Source organism: Pristiophorus japonicus, chromosome 8 (genome assembly GCF_044704955.1).
Source record: "Pristiophorus japonicus isolate sPriJap1 chromosome 8, sPriJap1.hap1, whole genome shotgun sequence".
Lineage (NCBI taxonomy): Eukaryota > Metazoa > Chordata > Chondrichthyes > Pristiophoridae > Pristiophorus > Pristiophorus japonicus.
In genome coordinates this window covers 88,798,090-88,825,691 of record NC_091984.1, presented here as the reverse complement: position 1 = coordinate 88,825,691, position 27,602 = coordinate 88,798,090, and the positions used below count along the sequence as shown (strand labels likewise).

The following is a 27,602-nucleotide window of genomic DNA, read 5'->3' as shown; positions in this document are numbered from 1 at the left end:
AAAATTCCACATGCCCACAACTCTCTGAGTGAAGAAGTTTCTCCGTATCTCGGTCCTAAATGGCTTACCCCTTATCCTTAGACTGTGACCCCTGGTTCTGGACTTCCCCAACATCGGGAATATTCTTCCTGCATCTAACCATTGAATACAAGCCTAGTCGATCCAGTCTTTCTTCATATGTCAGTTCTGTCATCCCGGGAATCAGTCTGGTGAACCTTCGCTTAACTCCCTCAAGAGCAAGAATGTCCTTCCTCAGATTAGGAGACCAAAAGTGAACACAATATTCAAGGCCTTACCAAGGCACTGTACAACTGTAGTAAGACCTCCCTGCTCCTATACTCAAATCCTCTCGCTATGAAGGCCAACATGCCATTTGCCTTCTTCACTGCCTGCTGTACCTGCATGCCAACCTTCAATGACTGATGTACCATGACACCCAGGTCTCGTTGCACCTCCCCTTTACCAATCTGTCACCATTCAGATAATAATCAGCCCTCCTGTTTTTGCCACCAAAGTGGATAACCTCACATTTAGAGGATAACCAGACATTTAGAGACCGCATGGATGAACTACAACAATTGTACATCCCTGTCTGGCGTAAAAATAAAAAAGGGAAGGTGGCTCAACCGTGGCTATCAAGGGAAATCAGGGATAGTATTAAAGCCAAGGAAGTGGCATACAAATTGGCCAGAAATAGCAGTGAACCTGGGGACTGGGAGAAATTTAGAACTCAGCAGAGGAAGACAAAGGGTTTGATTAGGCCAGGGAAAATAGAGTACGAGAGGAAGCTTGCAGGGAACATTAAAATGGACTGCAAAAGCTTCTATAGATATGTAAAGAGAAAAAGGTTAGTAAAGACAAATGTAGGTCCCCTGCAGTCAGAATCAGGGGAAGTCATAACTGGGAAGAAAGAAATGGCAGACCAATTGAACAAGTACTTTGGTTCGGTATTCACTAAGGACGACACAAACAACCTTCCGGATATAAAAGGGGTCAGAGGGTCTAGTAAGAAGGAAGAACTGAGGGAAATCCTTATTAGTCGGGAAATTGTGTTGGGGAAATTGATGGGATTGAAGGCCGATAAATCCCCAGGGCCTGATGGTCTGCATCCCAGAGTACTTAAGGAGATGGCCTTGGAAATAGCGGATGCATTGACAGTCATTTTCCAACATTCCATAGACTCTGGATCAGTTCCTATGGAGTGGAGGGTAGCCAATGTAACCCTACTTTTTAAAAAAGGAGGGAGAGAGAAAACAGGGAATTATAGACCGGTCAGCCTGACCTCAGTCGTGGGTAAAATGATGGAATCAATTATTAAGGATGTCATAGCAGTGCATTTGGAAAGAGGTGATATGATAGGTCCAAGTCAGCATGGATTTGTGAAAGGGAAATCATGCTTGACAAATCTTCTGGAATTTTTTGAGGATGTTTCCAGTAGAGTGGACAAGGGGAAACCAGTTGATGTGGTGTATTTGGACTTTCAGAAGGCTTTCGACAAGGTCCCACACAAGAGATTAATGTGCAGAGTTAAAGCACATGGGATTGGGGGTAGTGTGCTGACGTGGATTGAGAACTGGTTGTCAGACAGGAAGCAAAGAGTAGGAGTAAATGGGTACTTTTCAGAATGGCAGGCAGTGACTAGTGGGGTACCGCAAGGTTCTGTGTTGGGGCCCCAGCTGTTTACATTGTACATTCATGATTTAGACGAGGGGATTAAATGTAGTATCTCCAAATTTGCTGATGACACTAAGTTGGGTGGCAGTGTGAGCTGCGAGGAGGATGCTATGAGGCTGCAGAGTGACTTGGATAGGTTAGGTGAGTGGGCAAATGCATGGCAGATGAAGTATAATGTGGATAAATGTGAGGTTATCCACTTTGGTGGTAAAAACAGAGAGACAAACTATTATCTGAATGGTGACAGATTAGGAAAAGGGGAGGTGCAACGAGACCTGGGTGTCATGGTACATCAGTCATTGAAGGTTGGTATGCAGGTACAGCAGGCGGTTAAGAAAGCAAATGGCATGTTGGCCTTCATAGCGAGGAGAATTGAGTACAAGGGCAGGGAGGTGTTACTGCAGTTGTACAGGGCCTTGGTGAGGCCACACCTGGAGTATTGTGTACAGTTTTGGTCTCCTAACTTGAGGAAGGACATTCTTGCTATTGAGAGAGTGCTTCGAAGGTTCACCAGACTGATTCCCAGGATGGCGGGACTGACATATCAAGAAAGACTGGATCAACTGGGCTAGTATTCATTGGAGTTCAGAAGAATGAGAGGGGATCTCATAGAAATGTTTAAAATTCTGACGGGTTTAGACAGGTTAGATGTAGGAAGAATGCTCCCAATGTTGGGGAAGTCCAGAACCAGGGGTCACAGTCTAAGGATAAGGGGTAAGCCATTTAGAACTGAGATGAGGAGAAACTTTTTCACCCAGAGAGTGATGAACCTGTGGAATTCTCTACCACAGAAAGTTGTTGAGGCCAATTCACTAAATATATTCAAGAAGGAGTTAGATGTAGTCCTTACTACTAGGGGGATCAAGGGGTATGGTGAGAAAGCAGGAATGGGGTACTGAAGTTGCATGTTCAGCCATGAACTCATTAAATGGCGGTGCAGGCTCGAAGGGCCGAATGGCCTACTCCTGCACCTATTTTTTATGTTTCTATGTTTCTATCCACATTATACCGCATCTGCCATGTATTTGCCCACTCACCTAACCTGTCCAAGTCACCGTGTAGCCTCTTAGCATCCTCCTCACAGCTCACACTGCCACCCAGCTTAGTGTCATCTGCAAACTTGGAGATATTACATTCAATTCCTCCAAATCATTAATGTATATTGTAAATACCTGGGGGCCCAGCACTGAATCTTGTGGTACCCCACTAGTCACTGCCTGTCATTCTGAAAAGGACCCGTTTATCTCCACTCTCTGCTTCCTGTCTGCCAACCAGTTCTCTATCCACGTCAGTACATTACCCCAATACCATGTGCTTTAATTTTGCACACCAATCTCTTATGTGGGACCTTGTCAAAAGCCTTTTGAAAGTCTCAATACACCACATCCACTGGCTCCCCCTTGTGCACTTTACTAGTTACATTCTCAAAAAATTCTGGAAGATTTGTCAAGCATGATTTCCCTTTCATAAATCCATGCTGACTTGGACTGATCCTGTCACTGCTTTCCAAAGCGCTGCTATTACATCTTTAATAATTAATTCCAACATTTTCCCCACCACTGATGTCAGGCTGACTGGTCTATAATTCCCTGTTTTCTCTCTTCTTCCTTTTTTAAAAAGTGGGGTTACATTAGCTACCTTCCAGTTCATAGCAACTGATCCAGAGTCTATAGAATGTTGGAAAATGACTACCAATGCATCCACTATTTCCAAGGCCACTTCCTTTCATACTCTGGAATGCAGACCATCATGCCCTGGGGATTTATCGGCCTTTAATCCCATCAATTTCTCTAACACAATTTGCTGACTAATAAGAATTTCCTTTTGTTCCTCCTTCTCGCTAGACCTTCGGTCCTCTAGTATTTCCGGATGGTTATTTGTGTTTTCCTTAATGAAGACAGAACCAAAGTATTTGTTCAATTGGCCTGCCATTTCTTTGTCCCCCATTATAAATTTACCTGAGTCTGACTGCAAGGGACCTACGTTTATCTTCACTAATCTTTTTCTCTTCACATATCTGTGGAAGCTTTTACAGTCAGTTTTTATGTTGCCTGCAAGCTTACTCTCATATTCTAAATTTCCCCCTCCTAATTAAACCCTTTGTCCTCCTCTGCTGAATTCTAAATTTCTCCCATTCCTCAGATTTGCTGCATTTTTTGGCCAATTAATATGCCTCTTCCTTGGATTTAACACTATCCCTAATTTCCCTTGTAAGCCACGGTTGAGCCACCTTCCCCGTTTTATTTTTACACCAGACAGGGATGTACAATTGTTGAAGTTCATCCATGTGATCTTTAAATATCTGTCATTGCCTATCCACCATCAACCCTTTAAGTATCATTCGTCTGTCTATCCTAGCCAATTCACGTCTCACACCATCGAAGTTACCTTTAAGTTCCGGACTCTAGTCTCTGTATTAACTGTGTCACTCTCCATCTTAATGAAAAATTCTACCATATTATGGTCACTCTTCCCCAAGGGACTTCGCACAACAAGGATTGCTAATTAATCCTCTCTCAATACACAACACCAAGTCTAGGATGGCCAGGTCTCTAGTTGGTTCCTCGACATATTGGTCTGGAAAACTATCCCTTACACACTCCAGGAAATCCTCTTTCACTGTATTGCTACCAGTTTGATTAGCCCAATCTATACATAGATTAAAGTCACCCATGATAACTGCTGTACCTTTATTGCATGCATCCCTATTTTCCTGTTTGATGCCATCCCCAACCTCACTATGACTGTTTGGTGGTCTGTACACAACTCCCACTAGCATTTTCTACGCTTTGGTGTTCCACAGCTCTACCCATACAGATTCCACCTCATCCATGCTAATGTCCTTCCTTAATATTGCATTAATCTCCTTTAACCAGTAACGCTACCCCACCTCCTTTTCCTTTCTGTCTATCTTTCCTGAATATTGAATACCCTTGGATGTTGAGTTCCCAGCCTTGGTCACCCTGGAGCCATGTCTCCGTAATCCCAATTACATCATATCCATTTACCACTATCTGTGCAGTTAATTCATCCACCTTATTATGAATGCTCCTCGCATTGAGACACAGAGCCTTCAGGCTTGTTTTTTTAACACTCTTTGTCCTTCAAGAATTATGCTGTATAGGCCCAACCTACTCAACCTATCTTCATAAGTCAACTCCCTCATCCCAAGAATCAACCTAGTGAACCTTCTCTGAACAGCCTCCAATGCAAGTATATCCTTCCTTAAATACGGAGACCAAAACTGCTCGCAGTACTCTAGGTGTGGCCTCACCAATACCCTGTACAGTTGTAGCAGGACTTCTCTGCTTTTATACTCTATCCCCCTTGCAATAAAGGCCAACATTCCATTTGCCTTCCTGATTATTTGCTGTACCTGCATACTAACTTTTTGTGTTTCATGCACAAGGACCCCCAGGTCCCTTTGTACTGCAGCACTTTGCAATTTTTCTCCATTTAAATTATAATCTGCTTTTCTATTTTTTCTGCCAAAGTGTATAACCTCACATTTTCCCACATTATGCTCCATCTGCCAAATATTTGCCCACACACTTAGCAAATTTATTTCCCTTTGCAGATTTTTTGTGTCCTCCTCACAATTTGCTTTCCCACCCATCTTTGTTTCATCAGCAAGTTGATAATGTAGTCCAGAAGACCAGAAAGAAGCCGAAGATTGCATTTGTTTGCAGTAGTGTTAACCACTAATCTTTTGTTGTGGGATTGCTTGAGGGCTATTCTCTAAACTGCTTCAACATACTGTACCACAGGATAATGGGATGTGGCTCTGCCTCTGAAATTCCTCATATGGTGACTTCAATTTCAATTGTGTTAAAATAGGAGTTGCCTGTTTCTAATAGCATTCTCTTCTGTTACTGGAGAGCAAGAGGAAGAGAAGGAACAACATTGATTTCTAACTTCAGCAGCATTCCACAGCCAAGTGGCTGTGAACAGATGCCCAGAATATGGGGTGGAGCAAGTGTACCAAGAATCTGAGATGAAGGGGAGGTGGGCAATAGGGAACCATTGTCTGTATGAGGAGTGCTGCTTGTAAGGATAACAGGAAACTTAGCAACCTGAGCCTGCTACCCCTTAAATATTCGAATATATGGGGAAAGAAATATCACCAAGAATCAGGGCTGTCTGTGTATTAAGGCTAGAATGGATTGGGAATTGTAATCAGCTTGTTGTGTTTCTCTGTCTATAGAAAAATTCCTGTTAAATTTAAAAATTGCAATTAATTCTTGCAACCAAAGAAAAGTATTGAATTTGTTTGGACCATGGTTCCTTTAAAAACTTCAGAACGAGTTTAAGCTTCCCTTTAATGACCATAGAGGGGCACTGCCTTCATGCTTATTGTTTGTGTTGTTTTTCCCTGTTCCTTTCCTGTTCTGAATGGCTGTTTCAGGCAAGAGTACAGTTCCTTAGATAATGACAGCCCTCTCGCACTTCACCCAAGTGATTATTGTTTGTGTGTGACTGTAGATATCAGAATTGTCTGAGTAGTACAATATTTTTTTAAATCAAAAAACAAACCTTTAGCTTTGACAAAGAGTCCATACCTGAAACATCAACTTCTCTCCACAGATTAACATTTTCTGTTTTTGTTTAAGACCTTGTCTTTGCTGATCTTGAAGAGTAAACACCATCTTTGATTTCCCCATTCCATGATGGATTATGAGCTGTCCTTTGCTTCTGTCATTTTTAGATCATTTGACCAGAAAGAAGGCAACTTGTCAATTTATGTTAGTAACTGCGTGCAGCATCACATAATTAAGTGCATTGTATCTTCCATTGACTTCCATCTGAATCGCAAGTATTTCATGTGGATAGAACTGATTACCGATTACGAAACCTTCCAGTTGCCTTTGACGTCGGTCACACCTATTAATTTAGGTAAGTCTGGAGAGACCTCATAAAGTGTTATGCTCTTGCAACAGCGTGTATTATAAATCGTTTTGTGCATGATACCATCAAGGTTGAAATGCATAGTAGAGAAAATGAGGTAACTCAAGAAATAGTGATTAGGTGATCCCAGATTGTGCATCTAATGCCTGTAGATTGTAGTAAGAAGGGAGTTCGTAAATGATTTAAATGGAGATAACTGGATACTTGATTCTGACTGTTCATCATCTCTTGTTGCTCGGTTTTATACTTTATAACTGCTTGACAGGAAGGCTGGGAGCAGACATTTTGTGTGGAAAATCAGTGTACAGGTAATCTCCATTTAGAACATTTAGGGCAATTCAGAAGGACATCCTTTTCCTTTAAATCCGTTATTTAAAATCAATAGAGTCACCCCCTCCATTTGAGGTTCTATAAACCTATGCTGTTTTTGAAAAAATATTTAAAGCTAAGCAGCCCATACTGTAGCACATGTATGCGGCACTTCTGATTAACCAATACAGTATACGTTACACCTTACTAGGTTACTGGTCTATCTCCTGTGGGTTAGACGGCAGGAAATAATTGGATTAGGCAAGTTCTTAACAAGGTAAATATATATAAAATCAATCCCCATTTTTAAGTGATAAATACTGTCCATATTTGATGTAATACTTTTATAGTATTATTTACAGTTGCCCGGCCCCTGTTGCACCTCCATTAAAACCAGAAGTGGGTGGATTGGAGGCGGCTTGGGATTGGGTTTGAGATTTTTAATATTTTCACATCTCACTGAAACTCAAACCCACCTGCTTCCTCCCCTAAGGTTTTGTTGACAGGAAGTGTGTGCAGAATTAATATTTTCAATATACTATCAGTGGATTTCCCATGGCGTTACTCATGTTGGGTCAGAGGATACACAGAGTATTTATTTTTTATAAAATACACATTTCTCACCGTTGGGGAAAGCTTTTCAACAAATCAACTGCAGCCCACTGCCATAACTGGCTACCCTTCCCTACCATTTCCTCTGCCCTCACTAGACCTGCACCTCCTTGCCACCAATGTACTGCGTGCCAATCTCAAGGTTGGGTGTTGAGATCTCGAGGTCTGGTTGAAAGAGGTTGGCAGTGGCGGGGGGGAGGGGGATGGGTTTCCTAAAAGGGGGAAAATACTACTGCGCCGCTGCCATGATTCCTCCATGACACTGAAACTATTGTACATGCCTTTGTCACCTTTAGATTCAATTGGTCCAATCCTCTCCTGGCTGGCCTCCCATCATCCCATCTCCGTAAACCTCAGCTTATCTGAAACTCTGCGTCTATTTCCTATCCTACACCAAGTCCCACACTCCTGCCATCCCTTTCCTCACTGATCTACATTGGGTCCAGTCCCCCACTGCCAATGCCGAAAATTTAAAGTTCTAATTTTCTTATTTAAATCCCTTCCTGGCCTTGCCCATCCCTAACTCTGTAACCTTTTATAGCCGTACAACCTCCCTCCCCCCCACAAACTGCTGACTCTGGCCCCTTGTGGAACTGCTCCCATGCTCTCCCTCCCCCGCCCCCCCCACTTCATTCACCGTACTATTGGTGGCTGTACCTTCAGCCACCTAGGCCCGACAGCCTGGATTCTGTCCCTAAACCTCTCTGCCTCTCTACCTTGCTGTCCTTTTTTAAAACCTATCTCTTTGACAAACCTTTTGGTCACCCTTTTTAATATCTAATTCTTTGGTTTGGCATCCATTTTTTGATTATGCATCTGTGAAGTGTCTTGGCTTGTTTTTCTACATTAACGGCACTTTATAAATGCAAGGTCATAGAGTCGTAGTATTAGTAGAAAGAAATTGTTCAGATGTAAGATTTTTAATATAATGTACATAGATTATGCAGTATGACTTCATTTGTGGCAGTGAATTAACTGCAACACCAACTTTGGTATGGGCACTTTCTATGATGGTTTGTTTAATGTTTTCATAAAACACCTGGCAAGTACAAGGCTACTTAAAACACATTTATTTATAATTTCTGTCATATAGATTTGTTTTTTTTGGTGATCTTGTTATCCTCAAAGATATGATAATCGCTGTTGGAGAATGAACGACTTTTGGCCCTGAGTGCTAGTATTGAGCATAGTCAATCAGGTACAGCATGGGCAAAAGAAGATTATAATTCCTTTTGCTTCACACTAATAATGGGCTCAATTTTTCACAAAGCTTTTTTTTGGCGTAGTTGAAGAGTTAAGCCCGTTTTTTGGGGGGCCAAGTACACCACAAAAAATGTTCTAAGTTTCCCCGTTTGATTTCTTCATTTTGGCATGGCCTAACCTGTCCTTTAGTTTTGGGGGCGGAGCCTTGATCTGCGCCAAAAAGATCGAGTTGCTATGGTAACCAGGGACACAATGTGAGCTGAGGCTGCAAAGTGAAACATACAGCCAACTCGCAACACATTAAAATACATTGCAGCAACTTAAAAACACATTAAAATACATTTCAGCAACTTAAAAACACATAAAAATACATTGCAGCAACTTACCTCCAATTATTAATGTCCCCCTCCAATGCTTTTCCCGATCCCTGCCCCTATCCCAGGCCGAAGGGTCTCCCGGTCCGCTCCCCCACCTACCCCTAGCCATGAGTGCCTTGTCGATCTGCTTCCCCATCCTTAGCCCTAGCCGAGTAGCCTCCCGGTCCGCTCCCCCGCCTGCCCCTAGCCCCGAGTGCCTTGCCGGTCCCGCTCCCCCGCCCCTAGCCCTGGCCACGTGGCCTCCCGGTTCGCTCCCCCGCCCCTATCACAGGCCGAATGGCCTCCTCCCTCTTGGTCCCCGCACCTAACTATACCCGAAAGGCTTAACCCCCTCTCTCCCCCTCCCCCTCTCTCCCCCCCTCTCTTACCTCTCCTTCTACTGCTGTCCAGGCATCTGCTGCACTTACCTGCGCCGATTTCCTTACCTGCGCTGATTTCCTTAACTCTCCAGGAGGCTTTTCTGCAGAGGCCACATAAGCTGGCCTAAGAAGAACTGAAGTAACTCTCAGCTGGCCAAACTTCCATAAATGTCAGAATTGGCGCGGGTGGCAGGTTATGTCTCCTTTGGCTGAAAAAAAAACGTACCTAAAAAAATCGTAACTAACGCTGGTACAAATTGATCGGGGAAACTTTTTTTTTAACTTAGGCCAAAAAAAGCGGCCTGCGCCAAAAAAACGGTGCAAATCACTGGAGAAATTTGAGCCCAATAAGTGTTAATCTCGAATCTCAGGCGAGTGTCCCTAACTGCACCAATGTAACCTTTCTGTTTCTTACTCCAGGCATTTTTAGAGTCTGTCTGAGTGAGAGACAAATTATGGGTACATTTATGCTAAGGATTCTTGTTTATTAAGAACTGGGTCAAAACTCCTATAGTTTAACTGAGAACAGTAAGCTTAGAAGAAAATAACAGTAACTACTTGGAATATGCTACCCATATTATACTGTGTGAGTCATAACTTTATATTAATTGGAAAAACCAGAGTGAATGAATCACAAATGTTCTGTAGTTCTGGTCAAAAGTAACAGTGATATACATGTGCGCTAGGAAACTGGGCATTACAGTAGATTTTATTTATTTGTTTATTTCTTGTGGGTAAACTCTATTTTCCTCGCGCTCCCACATTCCCCCTCTTTGCCTCTCTGCAAGACTTATCGGGGTAACATTTGTATGGTCATTTGAGCTCATTCAACAGCATTGTCCAGTTTGTAGTCTTTGTTTTCGAACACGATATCCGTAGTCTATCAAAATTGTAATGTCCTTGCTCAATGGCACAAAACCCACACGAGGCACATTCTATGGACAAGGTCACTCTATGACCTGAACCTTTATTCACAGGACCATGAAGTGATGACCCTGCGTAGGACATCCATTTATATACCTAGATGACCAGGTAAGGAGTGTCTCCCACAAGTTCACCCCCTGTGGTCAAGGTGTGCATTGCTTAAGTAGAGACAGTATTGCAGTGGTGTTACATAGAGGTTACATACATGACATCACCTCCCTCCCAAGTCTTATTGGGATCATAGGTTAAGTCTTTCAGGTGGTCTGCGCTCTCTCGTGGAGTGCTGCAGTTGGGGCTCTGATTGTTGAGCCTTGGCATGAGTGTCTGTCACCTATGGTGATTCCGGCCTGTCTGGGCTAACTGCCGGGACTGTGCATGCTGCTGAATGTTCTTGTTGCTCGTTCACTGGCAGTGATGTGAATACCATCTCATGATCTTCCTCAGGTTCCTCAGTGTCCATGCTGAATCTTTGTTTTACTTGGTCCAGATGCTTACGGCATATCTGCCCATTGTTAAGTTTAACCACGATGACCCTGTTCCCCTCTTTGTCTATTACAGTACCCTCAAGCCATTTGGGCCCCATGGCGTGATTGAGGACAAATACGGGGTCATTTATTTCTATACATCTCCCCCTTGAATTTCGGTCATGGTACTTGTTTTGGGACTGGCACTTGCCCTCAACTATGTCGGTCAGGACTGGGTGAATGAGGGACAACCGAGTTTTGAGTGTTCGTTTCATGAGTAGCTCAGTGGGCGGGACCCCCGTGAGCGAGTGCGGTCGGGACCTATAGGCCAGCAGGAGGCGCGATAGGCGGCATTGAAGGGAGGGTCCTTGAATCCTGAGCATGCCTTGTTTAATGATTTGGACCGCACGTTCCGCCTGGCCATTGGAGGCCGGCTTGAATGGTGCTGTCCTGACATGGTTGATGCCATTGCCCGACGTGAACTCCCGGAATTCGTAGCTCGTGAAACATGGGCCATTATCGCTAACAAGGATGTTCGGCAAGCCGTGGGTTGCAAGGACCGCACGTAGACGCTCCACAGTGGTGGATGTCGAGAAGCGTATTCAAAATGATGCACTCGATCCATTTCGAGTACACATCTACGACAATGAGAAACATTTTTCCCATGAATGGGCCCGTGTAGTCTACATGAATACGTGATCATGGCTTGGTGGGCCAGGGCCACGGGCTGAGCGGGGCCTCTCTGGGGGTATTACCCAGCTGGGCACACGTCGTGCACCTGCGAACTCAGTGTTCCAGGTCTGAATCAATTCCCGGCCACGAAACATGTGACCGGGCAATGGCCTTCATCAGCACGATGCCTGGATGCTCGCTGTGGAGTTCCCTGATGAATGCCTCCCTGCCCCTCTGGGGCATGACTACCCGGCTGCCCCATAGTAGGCAGTCAGCTTGGATGGAGAGCTCATCCATCCGCCTGTGAAACGGTCTGACCTCCTCAGGACCTGCTCCGTGTGCAGGCGCCCAATCCCCTGACAGGACACATTTCTTAATCAGAGATAGGAGGGGATCTCTGTTTGTACAGATTTTGATCTGGCAGGCTGTGATGGGGGAGCCTGCGTTGTCAAAGGCATCAACGGCCATGACCATCTCATCGCTTTGTTCCACTGCCCCCTCGGTGGTGGCCAGTGGAAGCCTGCTGAGCGCGTCAACGCAATTTTCGGTGCCAGGCCGGTGCCGGATGGAGTAGCCATAAGCAGCCAGCGTGAGAGCCCATCGCTGTGCGGGCTGACGTGTTGGCATTGACAGCCTTGCTGTCTGACAACAGGGATGTTAACGGCTTGTGGTCCGTTTCTAATTCAAACCTCCTGCCAAAAAGTTACTGATGCATTTTTTTTACACCTTGACACATGTGAGTGCCTCCTTCTCAACCATCCCATATCCGCGTTCTGCTTGAGAGAGCGACCTGGAAGCATAAGCCACAGGTTGTAGTTGGCCCTCAGCATTACTCTGCTGCAACACGCACCTAACCCCATAGGACGATGCATCACATGTCAGAACCAATTTCTTACAGGGGTCGTACAGGGTCAATAACTTATTTGAACAAAGTAGGTTCCGCGCCCAATTGAAAGCCCGTTCTTGACAGTCCCCCCAAAACCAATCACAACCCTTATGCAGGAGCACGTGAAGCGGCTCCAACAACGTGTTTAAGTTCGGCAGAAAGTTCCCGAAATAGTTCAAGAGTCCCAGAAATGAATGCAACACCGATGTGTTGCCGGGCCTGGGCGCTCATCGAATTGCCTCTGTTTTGGATTCCGTGGGCTGAATCCTATCTGCAGCCACCCTCCTGCCCAAGAACTCAACCTCAGGAGCCAAAAACACACATTTAGACTTATTGAGTCGCAGGCCTACCCGGTCCAGTCGGCGTAGCACCTCCTCCAGGTTGTGGAGGTGTTCCTTGGTGTCACGACCCATGATGAGGATGTCGTCCTGAAATACGATTGTTCCAGGAATGGATTTAAGCAGGCTTTCCATGTTTCTTTGAAAAATTGCGGCCGCTGATCGAATGCCAAACGGGCACCTGTTATAAACGAACAGTCCCTTGTGCGTGGTGATGGTGGTCAGTAGTTTAGATTCGTCGGCCAGTTCTTCGGCCATGTAGGCTGAAGTGAGATCCAACTTGGTAAACAGCTTGCCGCCTGCCAGCATGGCGAAAAGATCCTCCGCTTTCGGGAGCGGGTATTGGTCTTGTAGGGACACCCGATTGATAGTGGCCTTGTAGTCGCCGTAGATCCTGAAAGAACCATCCACTTTTAGGACGGGAATGATGGGGCTCGCCCAGTCGCTGAATTCAACGGGCGAGATGATGCCCTCTCTCAGCAAATGGTCCAATTCGCTCTCAATTTTCTCCCGCATCACATACGGCACCGCTCTGGCTTTGTGGTGCACTGGTCTGGCGTCTGGAGTGATGCGTATCACTACTTTAGTACCTTTGAACGTCCCGACGCCAGGTTGGAATAGTGACTCAAATTGTTGTAGAACTTATGAGCACGAACTTCGCTCCACAGATGACATTGCGTGCACATCCCCCCATTTGCAGATCATCTCAGCTAACCAGCTCCTCCCCAACAGTGCGGGACCATTGCCCGGGACAATCCAGAGTGGTAGCCGGTTCACTGATCCATTGTGTGTGACCGCCAACATTGCACTGCCTAAAACTGGAATGATTTCTTTGGTATACGTCCGTAGTTGTGTCTCAATGCGTTCTAGTTTGGGTCTACTGGCTTTGAGTGGCCATAACTTTTCGAATTGTTGAACGCTCATGATGACTGGCTGGCCTCCATGTCCAGCTCCATGCACACAGGGATGCCGTTTAATAAAACCTTCATCATCATGGGTGGCGTTTTGGTATATGAGCTGTGAATGTTTGCCACATGAACCCACTGAACTTCAGCATCCATTGATTTGCCCCAAGAGTCATCCTACCTCACAGACCCCTCTTCTGGTCCATCTGCCTCGTAAATTAGCCTGATTACAGTCTTCCTGCACATTCGAGCTAAATGGCCAAAGGTTGCAATTTCTGCAGACAAATTATTGAAACCTGCAAGTCCTGGCAGAGTGTTTGCCCCCACACCTCCAGCATGAGCTGAGATTCCCATTGTTATGAACAAAGGATCTATGACCCGGCATTCCTCGCTGATTGTCCCTTTGACTGCCTTTGAGTACCCTGTTAGTGGGTGTCAATGGCCCCATCCCGGACCGTATTGTCCACTGTGATGGCATAAATGTCCGTTCAGACTGCCATTGTCTCTGTTGAAAACCTACTCAGGGGTCTATTGCTGCCTGGGGTGTGTCGAACTACCCTTGCCTGACTGCGGGGCTCTGAGTCGGGTTTATGATATTGACTCCCTGAGCCCCCGCTGCGTTAGAGGCAGAGTTGCGCGCTTATATTATTTTGGTTTCCTCCTCCCCCGCCATGAAAGTCTGAGCCATCAATGCCGCCGCTTCCAAAGTCAAGTCCTTGGTCTCAATTAACTTTCGGAAAATCCCCGCATGACCAATGCCCTCAATAAAGAAGTCCCTTAACATCTCCCCTTTTCAGGCGTCTGTGAACTTACAGAGGCTGGCCAAATACCGGAGGTCCACAACGAAGTCCGGTATGCTCGTCCTTCACGACATCGGTGGGTACAGAATCTGTGTCGGGCCATATGTATGCTGCTCGCCGGTTTGAGGTGCTCACCGATTAGTTTGCTGAGCTCTTCAAGGGTTTTGTCCGCCGGCTTTTCGGGTGCTAGTAGGTCCTTCATGAGTGTGTAAGTCTTAGGTCCGCAGATGGGCCCTTCGCTTGTCGGCCATTGCATCTCCCAGCCATTCTTTCATGACAAAGCTTTGCTGGAGCCTCTCAATGAAATCGTCCCAGTCCTCACCAACACAGTACCGTTCCTCTGTGCTACCGTTGGCCATTCTCATGGATCGTTGATTCCCGTTTATCATTGCCAATGTAATGTCCTTGCTTAATGGCACAAAACCCACACGAGGCACATTCTCTGGACAAGGTCACTCTATGACCTGAACCTTTATTCACAGGACCAAGAAGTGATGACCCTGCGTGGGACCTCCCTTTATATACCTGGATGACCAGGTAAGGAGTGTCTCCCACAAGTTCACCCCCTGTGATCAAGGTGTGCATTGCTTAAGTATATTTAGCATTGCAGTGCTGGTACATAGAGGTTACATACATGACAAAAATGACGAGCACAATCAAGTGAAACAGCACCAGCATAAGGACAGGGTGTATCATTGTGTTCATCATGCCTTTTGCCGTCGGGCTCCATCCGAACAATGACTCCCACCAGCTTACATGTCCAATCTGGTCCAAAGTTGTGCAAATGTTCTCGATTTCCGCCATGTGATGGTTAATGTCCACAACAATGGCTTGATTCAAACTCTGTAGCTGTTGAAGTTTTGTATTCCATTTCTGCATTTCCTTCTTCCAAATAGCAGCACGTTTAGGGTCAAAGTAAGGTTGCTGCAGACTCAGATTCTCAGGTTGCTATTTTAAAGTCTGTTGGTCTGTGATCACCCTCTCCATTTTCACTTAAAAGTCAGCTTTCAGTTTTTGATGTTTTCGACTGAATTCCATGCTGTTTACATTCAGAAATGTAAACTCGCAATCGGTGTCTTCGACCAAGTCTGTTGCCCACTGCACAGTTTTAAACAATTTTCTCTGCTTTGTGGGAGAAGTGTAACAACATACAATAAAGGATGACAGAAATACTGATGAGTCAGTCGCGAGACCCAGTCCTTCTCTCGGCTCACCCTCCGGAACTGCTGTCATTTCCTCTCTCGACATTTACAACGCTCCAACTTCTATTTCACATCCTTTAAGATCATGTTTATAACTCCCACATTTGAGCTTTTCACTGAACATCTCATCGGTTCTGAGACAGCCCGTTCCTACAGAAACTTTAAATGCTTCTGAGCAAGCTTCTCCCACTGCTTTCATCTCTGACTGTTCAGTAACTGCTCCTCGTGCATCTGGGGTGTTGGGGTACAGTCTCTGAAGAGGGGATCCCCCTTCCTCCAGGACCACCTCAACCTTCATTTGTCCGGAAAACCCTGTGTCCATTACCCGCTGTCCTTCCACACTTGCCTCGATGAGGGTATGGCCACCCCTATCCTGAAGTAAGGGTGCTAAAGAAACCACATCCCTATAGGAATCCTCCCTCACCTGAGGAATCTCCCCCCGTCCTCAGCAACTGAACCGAGGAATCATTCCTGTCTGTGACTCTAGCTTCTCTTTCCTGATTCTTCAGCTTTTTTTTTAATTTTTCTAATTCTTTAGCCAGTCTATCTCTGTCCTCTATCAACTGATGGATCCAGGCACCACCTGGTCCTGCTCCTTTTATGTGACTCCTCGCGGGATCCATCCACTCAGGCCCTTCTGCCTTCCAGCGCTGTAACCCCTGTCTCACTTCCATGACTGAAATTCCTGCAGCTCTCTGATACAAGCTTTCTACCCTTGCCAACCATTTATCAAAACTATTGTCCCCACCCCAGGCATCTATTTCCAAAACTACTGAAGGGAGTAGGAGAGTCAAAATGATCTCTCTATGTGTATCATCCCCGTAATGACTGATATCAATCCAATTATTTCCCAAACTTTTACACAACTGGAATATACATTCCCCAGCTTCCCTGGATCCTTCCCTGGTAATAATGCAAGCCGCTTTATTAACTGTGGCCCTGAGTGAGCACCAAAGATTGTGCTATTATTCTACCAAGCAGGGACCTGGAAGTTGTTTCAAAACCTACTACCTTTCCCCGGTGATTCCCTAAAGCTCACAGAATTATGTGAACCCTCTGTTTCTCTGATATGTCCCCTGACTGCCACCATCCCACAATATTACACCACCACTGGGCAAACTTATTAAGATCCTGAAGCGGTGCAGGTCCCACTTCACCCTGGATAGCTCTCATGTCCTGTAACTTTGTCCCTCCTCGCTCATATCAGGAATCCCCAAAACCACTTCAGGTAGTGTTCCCTTCACGAGCTCCATAGGGAGCAGAGGAATCATGATCCTGCTCTCGCCTTGTCCGCCCGAATGTGCTTCCCCCACTCTCCACATTACCGTACGGTTGTGTATAATGTTGTGGAGTGTGAAGAGTCTGAGGAACCGAGGAGGCATCTAACTGCTCCGCCTCCATAGCTAACGTTGCCACGTGAACCACACGGGTTTGAGGCTCCGAGGTCAGAGAAGGCAAAGAAGCTGCGGAAGGGAACGGTGGGCATTCTCCCTGTCCCTTAATCCCCTTTTCAACTCTCAGACCTGGGAAATCCTCCGAATACCACCCAGCTTTATCAATTCCTGTCTCCGCTGGGCAACCTAATACCACCATCTGCTGCAGCTTAGATATTCCCTTCTCTAGATCTTCATTACGGTTCTGTTCATCAGCAAGATGCTGATCCAAAGTCAGGACAGTCTTGGCTGCCCTGAATGCCTGAAATCACCAATTCCCTACTTCTTTCCTCACTGCTGTTAGCTGCTCTCGCAGTTCTGAGACTTCCCTATCTCGAGCCTCAGCCTCTTCTCCTAACTTTTGAATTCCCAGCATTATACATTGCAACACTAACGCTTTTCTCTTTTTATAAGTTTTTAACCCAAACACTTTAATCTTTTTTAACTGGACACTCACCGCTAAGGACTGCCGTGTCTCTCTCCATCCTCCTGTCATTGTTTCCTGCCTTATCCCATAAGGTCCCCTTTTTGACTCAATCCACTCATTAGGAAATGACCGGACCTCATCTGGAATATTTCCTAATCCTCCCATTATTAACTGGAGATCCCTTTAAGTCACGACAACTAAGAGAATGCTCACCCCTCGAACTGATGTGCGGGAAACACTTCTTCGAACAACTCAGCCAACGAACTTTTGAAAATCACGTCGGGATCTTCAAACAACTCAGCCAACGTTCTGCTTCACGTCAGGGACTTTGAATAAGCCAACAAACTTTTGAAAATCACGTCGGGGTCACCACAATGTTGTAAGGCTGTCTCACTCTTTATCGCTTCGTTGCTTTAAACGTCGAATTACACATACACTCAGTTGTAGTAAAGGCAGGATCGGGTCTTTTATTTAGACATTCATACTAAACAAACCAAATATATTTCACAAGCCAACTCTCTGCTTGCAAAGGCAGCTCTCCAAGAAGTGACACGCCATTCTAGATTCCAGTGTCACTGGTGTTCGTGTGTGTGTGACAAAAGCCAGTTCCATCTCTTTATACCTAAAAAGCCTTTGAACTCTTATTTTTTTGCATTTGACAATCACGCTAACTGCTTTCTGAATTAAGCAAGTCATCCTCGATACGAGGGTCCGCCTATGACACAAACCAGATTATTTAACATACAGATGTCAGCAAATAGTAACAAGGTACACTCAAATACAGATAATGTCATGAATTACTATTATTCACATAGTAACAAGGTACACTCAAATACTTAACATCATTTAACATACAGATGATGTAATCAAATAGTAACAAGGTACACTCAAATACAGACATACAGACAATGATCAGCTACTCATTTCAATGGCTAAAAGGCACCGTATCATCGAGCAGCCTGTTTTAATCCAATCTTGAATCTTCCAACTTTTAACCCTTTCGATCTCCATACCGCGCCGAGGCAAAGAGTTCAGAAATGCGGACTTGCGCTCCCACATGTGGCAATAGGATTTACAATTTCTCTGAGCTAGGGATGAGGGATCCATCAGAAGTATACTGGGAAGGGAAGCAGCAGCATATCCAGTTGTGATAAAAAAGAATGCCATGGACCTTGATATCTGAGATAATAGCTGCAAGTGCTGCAAATATACAGCAAGTTGAATGACACCTGGATGAGAGTTTAGGTTGGGGCCCTTTATTGAAAATAAAATTATGGTTTTGAAGTTTTCCTGATGCATTGGCTGTCAGAGTGTGGTCAATTTAATTGTAACAATGCTTTATTTGTATGTTGCAGTTAAGACAAATCCTCCACTAAATCTTCAAACTGAAATGACAGCCGAAGGAGTTTTGAAACTAAGTTGGTCAAATCCAAATCCTGAACCGTATCTACTCCAGTTCGAAGTGAAATACTATACAGGCTTCCCAGAAAGAGTCTGGAAGGTACTTCCGTTTTTCTAAAATAATAATTGTTCCATTTTAAATTATTCCTTTACCATCTTTTCCTCCTGGTGCCACACACCATTCTTAAGTGGACCAATAAGCAGCTTTATTCCCAAGCCCCTGTGCATCCAGCTTTGAACTGATTTTTTTTGCATCTTTGTGAAATGCTAAGAGATATTTTTCTCCAGTAATAGTGCTGTATAAATGCAAGTTGCTGTTAGTTACTACAAAGTGCATGAGTGTGGGTCAGATTGGCTTGCCTTCTATTTTTCCCTTTCTTTCTCCAGGAAATATGCTTATCGTGCTTTACATGTGTGAAACCTGCATTCTATTAGCATAGCAAACTGGTATACTAATGCATTCAAACACGTAACAAATTATAGAAGAGAAGGGTATTCAGCTCATCAAACTCATTCTTTCCATAGACCATATAGAATCATAGACTTTCCAACACATTTCACCTTTTGAGGAAAAATTCTGGAAAGTTTTTCCTCAAAAGGCAAATCAGCTCCAGTATACTTAACTAATTTTACAACCTATGTTATTCTCCAGGACCAATTACATTCCTTGTAATGAGAGTCAGATGCCACTAGTTCAAACATCTTCATGTACCACACAGCATTTGACCAGCTGTATCTGCTTTATTTACAGGCTGTTCCACATATCAATGACTCTACGGCAACAAAAATCTTCTAATTGTGTATTATTTCATTAGTCTCCTCTCATATTATATATCTCATTCTGTCTACAATGAACATTAATAAAAGCATAATATCATTCTGCATGGGTGGAATGTTAAATCATCACAAGTCTGAATTCAATATTAAATTCAAAGCCACTCCATGAAGGAGAAGTAATTGTATTTATACTTAATTATCTCGAAACGTCCCAAAGCTCTTCATAGCTAATGAAGTACTTTTGAAGTGTAGTCACTGTTGTAATGTAGGGAAACATCACAGAAGTTTAAAAAAAAAGTCACAATTGTAAACCATTGAGCGTTATGTAATGGGTTGAGCTAAAATACACACCATACATGTAGACAGGTAAAACCATGCAGTGTGTTGATCTCTGCCGATGCGCAAGAAGCTACAGAAGAATGCTGTAGGCTTGGGTATGGTTTGCCAATGAGTCATCTTTCTATTTGTCTACATGCATGCTTTTGGACTTGGAAGGATTTTTGATTGCTTTGTTGACAAACCTTGGTGAAACACCACAAGGAATTAAAAGAGTAGAAGAAAATACAAGATTAATCAATTACCTTAAGCTTTAAAGCCTTTAGACTGCAGGAAAAAGAAGGCAGGTAGATTGAGAGTTTTGCAATCATGGAAAACAATGAATTGAAGCAGGAAATGATCCAGTGTGCCTTTATTCCAACATGGGAGGAGATCGTCTCTATGGTATGTGTAATTAAATTGTAAACCTGTTCTTCTTAAATTACTTTATGATTTTATTACACAATGCAGAAACAATCTTCCCTTATAGGGCTCAATTTTTCCCAAAGCCGTTTTTTGGCGAATTGCCAGTATTATGCCTGTTTTTCTAGGCCAGAACTACTACAAAAATAAATGTGCCAAGTTTCCCCGCTCTATTTTCAAAATTGGCGCCGAGCAGCCTGTCCTGTACCCTCGGGGAGTGGAGCCTACTGTCTGCGCTGAAAAAATGATCCCGCACCTTCTGCGCATGCACAAAAAGAAAAGGATGTTTTTGACGTGAATCCTAGGTCTGTGGCGGATTACATAGATGTATGCCGACAGCGTGAGCGCCCATCTTTGGATGCGGGCAGAGGCATTGGTATTAATCCCTTTGTTCTCCGAGAATAGCGATATGAGCGGCATGTGGTCAGTTTCAAGCTCGAACTTGAGGCCAAATAAGTACTGGTGCATTTTTTTTACCCCGTAAACGCACGCCAGATCAGGGCACGCAGAGCCTCTTTTTCAACCATGCTATAGGCCCTTTCGGCTTGGACAAACTCCTGGATGCATACGCAACTGGTTGCAAAATTCCCAAATCATTGGCCTGTTGTAACACACACCCGACCCCATATGACGACGCATTGCAATCGTTTACATGGGTTATACAGGACAAGCAGTTTGTTAGAACACAATAAGTTTCTGGCTTTCTTAAAGGCAGCCTCTTGTGAATTCCCCCATACCCAGTCGTCTCCCTTGTGCAGTAGTGCATGTAGGGGTTCTAACAGGGTGCTTAACCCAGGTAGGAAATTACCAAAATAGTTAAGGAGCCCCAGGAATGACCGCAGCTCCGTCACATTCTGTGGTCTTGGCGCGTTCTTGATGGCCTCCGTCTTAGCATCAGTGGGTCTGATGCGATTCTCCTTCCTAAGAATTCAACGTTCTATGCCAGGAAAACACACTTCGAGCGTTTCAACCTGAGCCCCACGCGATCCAACCAACTAAGAACCTCCTCCAGATTCTTCAAGTGCTCCATGGTGTCCCGACCTGTAATCAATATGTCGTCCTGGAAGACCACTGTGCAAAGAACTGACTTTAGCAGGCTCTCCATGGGCCCAAGTTTCCACATGATTTGCGCCTGATTTTTAGGAGCAACTGGTGGAGGACGGACTATCTTAGAAATCGCAATTCTCCACATTTTCTTTTCTGCAGTTCTAGTCAGGTAGAACAGTTCCACTTTGGAACAGAATTTTTTCTTCAAAAGGGGGCGTGTCCGGCCACTGACGCCTGATTTCAAAGTTTCCACAGTGAAAACGTACTCCAAACTAACTTAGTATGGAGCAAGTGAAGATTTTTGTAGAACTGAAAAAACCTGTTCTACACATTAAAAAATCAGGCGCAGGTTACAAATTAGGCGTCCAGAACGAGGTGGGGGGTGGGGAGGGGGGGGGAAGGGAAGTCATTAAATTCTATAATAAATCCTTATTTATACTTATACAAATATTATACAAATAAATCCAACCTGAATAAACATTTATAAGCAAAGAAAAGATTAAATAAACCATCTTCCTACCTGTGTGAAAGTGCTTCAGCCAGGGATAATGCGGCGGGGGGGGGGGAAGCAGCCGTTCGTTCCTGCGGGGGGGGGGGGGGGGGGAGGAGACAGTGAGAAGGCTGCAAGTGCTGATGGCAATGTGCTTTCATTAAAAAATGTTCAAAAATTAAACAGCTACAAAGAACTACAAAAATGGCCGAGTGCCAATGTTTCCTTCACACTGCGCGTGCGCGAACGCTCCACCGTGCACGCGCAGCGTTGCCGGCAGGAAAAAAACTAATTTAAATGGTACCCGTCCCCTCCCACTTACAAAATCGGCGCGAGTGTAGGCTCCGCCCCCCCTGGGCGCCGCGCCAGGCAGACATGGAGCTGCAGGGCGCTCCAGAATCACGCGTTTTTTTTCCGCCGCCGTTTTTGGCGCGATAAACGGGCGCCCAGCTCGGAGGGGCGCCCGTTTTTTATCGTGTGGAAACTTGGGCCCCATGTTCTGTTGGAAGATAGCTGTGGCCGAGCGAATCCCAAACGGGCACCGGTTGTAGATAAACAGACCTTTGTGCGTGTTACATAGAAACATAGAAAATAGGTGCAGGAGTAGGCCATTCGGCCCTTCTAGCCTGCACCGCCATTCAATGAGTTCATGGCTGAACATTCAACTTCAGTACCCCATTCCTGCTTTCTCGCCATATCCCTTGATCCCCCTAGTAGTAAGGACCTCATCTAACTCCTTTTTGAATATATTTAGTGAATTGGCCTCAACAACTTTCTGTGGTAGAGAATTCCACAGGTTCACCACTCTCTGGGTGAAGAAGTTCCTCCACATCTCGGTCCTAAATGGCTTACCCCTTATCCTTAGACTGTGACCTCTGGTTCTGGTGTTGATGCAGGTGAGGCCTTTTGAAGACTCCTCCAGCTCTTGCGTCTTGTAGGCCGAGGTCAGGTCCAGCTTGGTGAACGCCTTCCCTCCAGCCAGGGTCGCGAATAGGTCGTCTGCCTTGGGTAGCGGGTACTGATGCTGCAGCGAAAAACGGTTAATCGTTACTTTATAGTCCCCGCAAATTCTAACCGTACCGTTCTCCTTGAGTACCGGAATAATTGGACTGGCCCAGTCGTTGAATTCCACCAGCACGATGATGCCTTCACATTGCAGCCTGTTCAGCTCGATTTCCACTTTTTCACGCATCGTGTACAGTATCGCCCGAGCCTTGTGGTGGATGGGTCGCGTACCGGGAACCAAATGGATCTGCACTTTTGCCCTCGAAAAGCTTCCAATGCCTGGCTCGAATAACGAAGGGAACTTGCTTAGATCCTGGGTACATAAGGTGTCGTCGACGGACGAAAGCGCTCGGATGTCGTCCCAGTTCCAGCGGATTTTCCCCAGCCAGCTTCTGCCAAACAACGTGGGGCCATCCCCTGGCACAATCCACAGTGATAGTTCGTGTACTGTTCCATCATAGGAGACTTTGACTTCAGCACTGCCAATTACAGGGATTAGTTCCTTGGTGTAAGTCTTAGTTTGATGTGAATGGGGCTGAGCTTGGGCCTGTGTGCCTTCTTTTCCCACAGCCTGTCGAAGGCGGTTTTACTCATTATGGACTGACTTGCCCCTGTGTCCAGCTCCATAGACACTGGAATGCCATTCAGTTCAACTTTCAACATTATTGGTGGGCATTTCGTCGTGAATGTGTGTACCCCGTACACCTCTGCCTCCTCAGTATGAATTTCCAATTCCATCTGATCCACTGTGGATCGATCTTCCTCTGCAATATGGTGTATTTGCATGGTTTGTAGGGTTTGCAGCTCGCCTGCACATTCGTTGGAGGTGTCCCATTGTTCTGCAGCCATTGCACACATAGGGCCCAAGTTTCCACACGCGCCTAGAACGGCGCAGTCCTGACCTGGAGGCCCTTTTTTCACGCCACAAAGTGCGCCTAAAAAAATCCTCCGTATTCTCCACCTCCCTGCAGGTCCTCTGGCCCTCGGCGCAGCGCAGCACGAGCTGCAGGGGGGCGGAGCCAGGTCCCTGCGCTGAAAACAGTGCCGGGACCTCTGCACATGCGCGCTACAGTGGGCACGCAAGTGCAGTAGCTCCAGGCTCTGAACTGTGGGGGAGGGGCCCGAAGCACGCAGCCCCTAGCCCTGGCCGAATGGCCTCACTGGGGCTGCGTGAATAAGGCTCCTCCCACGGCCAGCTCCTGCTTCCCCACCCCGACCAGACCCGACACCCACTCCCCGCCCCCCCCCTGCCTCCGGGCCAGACCCGACACCCGCTCCCCACCCCCCCGACTGGACCCCAACCCGCGCTCCTGTTCCCGCTCCGCCCCCCCCCCCGACTGGACCCGACCTGACCCACGCTCCTGCTCCCGCTCCGCCCCCCCACCCCCCCCCGACTGGACCCGACCCGACCCGCGCTCCTGTTCCCGCTCCGCCCCCCCCCCCCCCGACTGGACCCGACCTGACCCGCGCTCCTGTTCCCGCTCCGCCCCCCCCCCCGACTGGACCCGACCTGACCCGCGCTCCTGTTCCCGCTCCGCCCCCCCCCCCGACTGGACCCGACCTGACCCACGCTCCTGCTCCCGCTCCGCCGCCCCCCCCCCCCACTGGACCCGACCCGACCCGACCCGACCCGCGCTCCTGTTCCCGCTCCGCCCCCACCCCCGACTGGACCCGACCTGACCCACGCTCCTGCTCCCGCTCCGCCGCCCCCCCCCCCCCACTGGACCCGACCCGACCCGACCCGACCTGCGCTCCTGTTCCCGCTCCGCCCCCCCCCCCCTGACTGGACCCGACCCAACCCGCGCTCCTGTTCCCGCTCCGCCCCCCCACCCTCCCCCGACTGGACCCGACCCGACCCGCGCTCCTGTTCCCGCTCCGCCCCCCCCCCCAACTGGACCCGACCCGACCCACGCTCCTGCTCCCGCTCCGCCGCCCCCCCCCCCCCCACTGGACCCGACCCGACCCGACCCGCGCTCCTGTTCCCGCTCCGCCCCCCCCCCCTGACTGGACCCGACCCGACCCGCGCTCCTGTTCCCGCTCCCCGACTGGACCCGACCCGCGCTCCTGTTCCCGCTCCCCGCCCCCCCCAACCCGACCCGCGCTCCTGTTCCCGCTCCCCGTCTCCCCGACTGGACCCGACCCGACCCGCGCTCCTGTTCCCGCTCCCCGCCTCCCCGACTGGACCCGACCCGACCCGCGCTCCTGTTCCCGCTCCCCGCCTCCCCGACTGGACCCGACCCGACCCGCGCTCCTGTTCCCGCTCCCCGCCTCCCCGACTGGACCCGACCCGACCCGCGCTCCTGTTCCCGCTCCCCGCCTCCCCGACTGGACCCGACCCGCGCTCCTGTTCCCGCTCCCCACCTCCCCGACTGGACCCGACCCGACCCGACCCGCGCTCCTGTTCCCGTTCCCCGCCCCCCCTACTGGACCCGACCCGACCCGACCCGCGCTCCTGTTCCCGCTCCGCCCCCCCCCCCCCAACTGGACCCGACCCGACCCACGCTCCTGCTCCCGCTCCGCCCCCCCCCCCCCCCACTGGACCCGACCCGACCCGACCCGACCCGCGCTCCTGTTCCCGCTCCCCGACTGGACCCGACCCGACCCGCGCTCCTGTTCCCGCTCCCCGCCCCCCCCAACCCGACCCGCGCTCCTGTTCCCGCTCCCCGCCTCCCCGACTGGACCCGACCCGACCCGCGCTCCTGTTCCCGCTCCCCGCCTCCCCGACTGGACCCGACCCGCGCTCCTGTTCCCGCTCCCCGCCCCCCCGACTGGACCCGACCCGACCCGACCCGCGCTCCTGTTCCCGCTCCCCGCCCCCCCGACTGGACCCGACCCGCGCTCCTGTTCCCGCTCCCCGCCCCCCCGACTGGACCCGACCCGACCCGCGCTCTCGCCCCCCGACCCGACCCCCCCCACTGGACCCGACTCCTGTTCCCGGACTGGATCCGACCTGACCTCCCCCTCTCCCTCCCTCCCCCTCTCCCTCTCCCTCTCCCTCCCCCTCTCCCTCTCCCTCCCCCTCCCCCCGACCTGAACCGAACCGAACCTCCCCGACCCGACCCAACCCGATCCAACGCCACCTACCTGTAAATCTGGTGCTGGGGACGGGCCCTGCCCGAAGTCTCGGGCCGGCCCGTTCAGCCTTCGGTCCCGAAAGGCCTGCCTGAAGCACTTTCACATAGGTAGGAAGATGGTTTATTTAAACTTTTCTTTGCTTATAAATGTTTATTCAGGTTGGATTTATTTGTATAATATTTGTATAAGTATAAATAAGGATTTATTATAGAATTTAATGACTTCCCTTCCCCCCCGCCTCCCCCCCCACCTCGTTCTGGACGCCTAATTTGTAACCTGCGCCTGATTTTTTAATGTGTAGAACAGGTTTTTTCAGTACTACAAAAATCTTCACTTGCTCCATTCTACTTTAGTTTGGAGTACGTTTTCACTGTGGAAACTTTCAAATCAGGCGTCAGTGGCCGGACACGCCCCCTTTTGAAGAAAAAATTCTGTTCCAAAGTGAAACTGTTCTACCTGACTAGAACTGCAGAAAAGAAAATGTGGAGAATTGCGATTTCTAAGATAGTCCGTTCTCCACCAGTTGCTCCTAAAAATCAGGCGCAAATCATGTGGAAACTTGGGCCCATAGTGCTGAAAGCGGCATTGATGGGGCCGATGATCAGCGCCAACAGAGTGTTAACTGCCTCGCATTAACAGATGATGGCGGACTCTGGGTCAATTGAGGTCGGGTCACAGCAGCCGGTGTGTACGTTCTGCCATGTACATTTCTGCTCAAAACCGACGTTACTTTCTGCACAGTACTGGCTGAAACTTCTTTGTTCTGCGAAATCTGCTTGGTGTTGTCGCTGGTGGACACAAATGCCTGGGCTATCGTTATGGCTTTACTCAGATTCGGAGTTTCTACAGTCAACAGTTTGCGAAGGATTGTCTCATGTCCGATGCCCAGTACAAAAAAGTCTCTGAGCACTTGTTCTAGGAATCCTCCAAACTCACAATGTCCTGCGAGGTGCCTTAGTTTGGCGACGTAGTTCGCCACTTCCTGGCCCTCCGATCGTTGACACGTGTATAACCGATATCTCACCATCAAAACACTTTCCTTAGGATTTAGGTGCTCCCAGAGCAGCGTACACAATTCTTCATTACATTTCTCTGTTGGTTTTTCCGGGGCCAGGAGATTCTTCATGAGGCCATAGGTTGTTGCCCCACAGACAGTTAGGAGGATCGCCCTTCGTTTGGTAGCATTCTTCTCTCCTTCCAGCTCATTGACCATGAAGTATTGTCGAGTCTCTCCACAAAAGCCTCCCAATCGATCCCCTTCTGAGAACTTCTCCAGGATGCCGACTGTTCTTTGCATTTTCGCGCAGTTGTTCATTACCTTATCGCCAATTGTTACACTCATAATAAATGGTCAGACTGAGTACTGTGTGTAATGAGCAAGTGTGACCTTAGCTCCTTTATTAAGGTTCCAGAGTGCAGGTACCTCGTGGGTGGCCTGCTTATATACTGTGCTCCCAAGGGATGCTGGGATCCCTTGGGATTCCAACAGATAGGCCTTCTGTTGGTCTGGTGTGATGCAGGTGACAAGGGGTTAAATACATAACAGTGCAGGTTTCTGATGCCTTCCGATCGCCTTCCA

General features: G+C 47.6%; 1 protein-coding gene across 1 annotated transcript in view; it reads left to right on the top strand.

Moving 5' to 3' along the window:
• The window catches only part of lepr (leptin receptor), a 198,597-nt gene that overhangs the window by 50,821 nt on the left and 120,174 nt on the right, over positions 1–27,602 (top strand). Inside the window, exons 5-6 of the mRNA XM_070888241.1 lie at positions 6,380–6,567; positions 18,846–18,991. Of these exons, the coding sequence (XP_070744342.1) occupies positions 6,380–6,567; positions 18,846–18,991 (334 nt within the window). The remainder of the gene's footprint in view (positions 1–6,379; positions 6,568–18,845; positions 18,992–27,602) is intronic.